Source organism: Geospiza fortis, unplaced genomic scaffold, assembly GCF_000277835.1.
Source record: "Geospiza fortis unplaced genomic scaffold, GeoFor_1.0 scaffold194, whole genome shotgun sequence".
In the NCBI taxonomy this organism is placed as follows: domain Eukaryota; kingdom Metazoa; phylum Chordata; class Aves; order Passeriformes; family Thraupidae; genus Geospiza; species Geospiza fortis.
In genome coordinates, this window is record NW_005054322.1 from 3,690,462 (window position 1) to 3,694,477 (window position 4,016).

Here is a 4,016-nt window from a genome sequence, read left to right on the forward strand (position 1 = left end):
GGTAAAGATCTCTACCTTTTGGCTAAGTGCCATAAGTGCTGTCTCTCCCTTTGGCTAGAGGAGTAACTTAGATCAATTATCTCATTACTTAAACAGCCTGCATACAGGTAAACCTGCACGCAGTTTGGGTGAGATTCCTTGTGACTACACTTGTGTGAGGTGGCAAACAGAGTCACAAACAGGGACAGTTGCGTTTTGGCTGTACATCCTCTTTTTCTTCTGACCCATTCAAAGCAGTCACTGCTCACAGAAATGGAAGGGTGGAGGTGTGTATTTGCAGAAATGTCATATAATGATTTCAAGGAGCTGTGTTGACAGGACTGGTAGGAAGGAGAACTGCCTAGGGTGTGTGCTATGCTACGTTTGCAATATGACTTTTTATTGTAGGTACTTACTGAATGGCTGAGTCTTCCTACATTTGTCTTTGTTTGGTGGGTTTGTCTTTGTTTTTTATTTTTTTAGCATAACCTTATCTAGTAAACATTTTGTTCTGTGTAGGAGGCTTGTCACAGCTTTTTACATAATTCAGCATCACACTAGGAGAGAGTTCTACTTAAGAGTAAGAGGTGTTTCCTGCCATGTTAAATACAAAGCATTGTAGAGATCAGACTCTCTAAGGGACACTGCTGGTGCTTAATCATCTGACAAAACTTACCTGTTCAGATTAGGATTTGGATGATAAATGATCTGCACCATTGCTGCCTCAGGACACTGTCCAGAGCAATATCCCAAAAGCAGCCATTCATATTTGTAATCCAAGATCAGATTTTTCTGTCCTCCTGAGGACAAAAAAATTTTCTGTTTTTGCTGGAGGCAATGCCTCAGGATTTTGCTTAATTTAGAAATAAATAAATAAAAGTGTTTGTTCTTAAGCTAAAATCTCTCTTTTTAAAAATCACAGTGTTCTTAAGACCACAAAGAAATTTGGAATCAATAGATCCACAGTTCACAATTCGAAGGAAAATGGAGCAGATGAGAGAAGAGAGAGAGCTTGTGGAACAGCTACGTGAGGTATGTGAATGTTGGTAGAATTAATTTATGCTGATGGAATGTCTTTTTTAGTTTTTCTTTGGGAAAGTTGCCTAAGGAGAAAAATAGAAGAAAGGTTATGTGAGACAATATTACTTCTGCAAATCACATTGATGAGGCTATTGCTGAAATTCTTTATCACAATCAGTTGTCTGTATTTCAGGAAAGACTTTGTAAAAATGAGAAATAATAATGGGAGTTACCTGAATGACATCCAGGTAATCAACATGCCTTGCACTAGTGGAATTAACTATTTGTTTAATTTAATCAGAAAGGATGAAGTGAGCACTTGAGACAGAGAGAGAGAGGTCTAGGAACTATTTCCAAGCAGCTGGAGAAATCTTCAGTTTTGCATGTAAAATGCACATGCAAATTTTATTACTTCAAGCTGAAAGTAGATAGCTAATTCTTGAAGAGCTTTCTTAGAAATTAAATCAGTATTTCATCAGTGGAAAATCTGAATACAGAAGTTGATTTCCTGATACATTGTCTTGAATGTAAGAGCTAGAACCTGATGGAAAAATTGGTGCATAGGATTTGTGTTACACAACTAATACGTGGGTAGCAGTGTTTGTGTGACACCTGGTTGTGTTGACAAAAAAGAGATGACAACCTTTGCTGTGAGGAATGTCACAAGCTGAACCTGTCAAGATTTCCATTTGTATTCCATTAACAGGACAGAGGGACAGACATTAACATAACTCCAAATCCTGAAAGTGATAGGTGATTTTCACTTCACATCTGAATTACAAGATTTGTTCTTATCTCTTTAGCTTCATGGAACGACTAATGGAAAAATTATCGGTTTGTTTTAAATAACATATCTTCTATTGTTTAATTTTAGAGCAACAGGGTTCTTCTCTTTACCAAAAAGTGTTCGAAAGATGGAATTTTTAATGTAGAACTACATGGACTTCTAGATTTGCATTGTCTTACCTCAGCCCTCACCTGTTCTAAGTATGAATTAACCTAATTTTGCCCTGCTGATTATATATTTTTTTAACAGAACAGGTCTTATTAAGGATTTAAGATAGTTGAGAGAATGTAGTGTATTATCAATTCTAAACCTGAATGATGCCAAAAGGACAAGATGCAGGAATTAGATGAGACAGCCTTATTGGCAATGGGAAAGAAAATGTGGTAATGGGGAAGTAGCAGTAATAAACTGCAGTAGTTTGTAGTTATTCTGAGCCTAGTCTGTTCAGCAGCATCAATGCAGCTTTTAAATATTTCTTTGAAGAGTTACCATAGGTATGTAGCAAGTCGCCAAGTTCCTAAAAATAATCATAGATCATTTCCACAAGATTCCTGCCTTGTGCATTAGTTCAGTTAATCCTCACAATGAAAAGTAGAACAAGGTTATTCACTGTGTCAGTCATGATTGTGGAGAAGTAATTAGGATGTCTCCACACAGTATTAGGTATTACCATTAATGCTGGTTTAATGTGTTACATTTTAGCTCCACTCACTATCCGTCTTTGCTCTCACCCTGAAATATCATGTCCTGGAATGCAAATTATTTTGTTTCTAGTGAGAAGTTTGATTACAAGTCAATGAGCTAGAAGACTGACTGTGTTTGAAAACACAAAGTGAGATTTTCAAATTAATAAAACTTACTTAGATATACTGGGTCCTTTAGTGACATTAGTAACCACCAGAGCATTTGATTATGCACTGCACAAGAAAATAGCCCAGAACATATAAGTCATTAGGTTTGTACTTTACTCAGTAAATACATATATTAGTAAATTTTGCTCTTGAATTGTTTAATGGTAAGTTAGCATGTAGGGAGATTCCACAGAGCCATGAACTCCAGCATGAAATGGCATTGAGTTGGTATTGTAGATGCACTGTGCTCTTATAAAAAGCACACCCTGAGCTACTGCTGAATAGTCTGCCAACAAATAGTGTCATAACAAATACATTTTTGTTTTATTAACTTTACATGAATCTTTTTGTAACAGGTTTTGGAAAAACAGTCTCAAAGTGTATTCTTTTATGTACTTACTTACTAAAAATGTTTTTTGACTTGTTAATTAAACCAACGTGAAAATGAAACATTGTATTAGTGAACATGATACACTGCCTTGTTTGCCAGTTGTGAAACCTACATGCAAGTATTTGAGTAGCGTGTCTAGTAAAAGAAAAAATGGGAAAATACAATGAAACCCCAGAGTGCTTCAGTGGAGGCTATTTCATGGTGAGGCCACCCAAATAAAGGATGTATGAGGAAGAAGTGAAGAGCTAGATTTCTTTGGATTGGATTTCCTGCTTTAGAGTGCTGAGAATATCATGTGACTGTCTTCAGCTGCCTGAAGGGTACTAAAAGAGAAGGTATAAAGCCAGGCTTTTCAAAGATTAACAGTGAATCCATGAAAAACAATGGCATAAATTGCAGAGAGAGACATTTCAAATAGTTAAAAGGAGAAAATTCTTTGCCATAAGGGCAGTGAAACGCTGAAATAAAGTTGCTTGGAGATTTTGAGGGCTCTCTGTTCTTGCAAGTATCCAAAACTTAACTAACCAGGGCTCTGGTGTCACTTCAAATTTGTTAGACTGTGACCTCCAAAAATCTCTTCCAACCTACTTCCCTTATTCTAAAAAGAATTATCTATTCACAGATATTCATATTCAACCAGTATAGGTTGAGATAAGATATTAATAGAGAGTAACGACATTAAGAGGTTCAACTAAGAAGTATCTATTTAAAGATAATGGAGAGTAATTATCTCTAAGTGTAGAGTTGGAATGTTTTCAAGATTGGAGCAGTTCAGGAAACTCATCATATGTAACAATCTAGTGGGTTTGCTGGTTTTTTTAATACTTAAGTTTTTTCAAAAGTATTTTATTTTGCAATGTTTGTTGAGACTTCTGTTTTTCTTAACGTATATCCAGAATTTCTCTTTTACATCTGAATGTTTTGCCTTCTCTTACCTATTTTTCTGATCATTCTAAAGCTTCCTGAGTAATTTTTAGGCTACTAGGGA

General features: G+C 35.8%; 1 protein-coding gene across 9 annotated transcripts in view; it reads left to right on the forward strand.

Annotated features, from left to right (window-relative positions):
- The window catches only part of LRCH1 (leucine rich repeats and calponin homology domain containing 1), a 62,596-nt gene that overhangs the window by 36,691 nt on the left and 21,889 nt on the right, over positions 1 to 4,016 (forward strand). For all 9 annotated transcript variants that reach the window (XR_004081696.1, XM_031056811.1, XM_031056812.1 and 6 more), the window contains one exon: positions 902 to 1,011. Coding sequence is in view for 8 of the 9 variants with exons in the window: in XM_031056811.1 (XP_030912671.1) it covers positions 902 to 1,011 (110 nt within the window). In the remaining variant the exon portion in view is untranslated. The remainder of the gene's footprint in view (positions 1 to 901; positions 1,012 to 4,016) is intronic.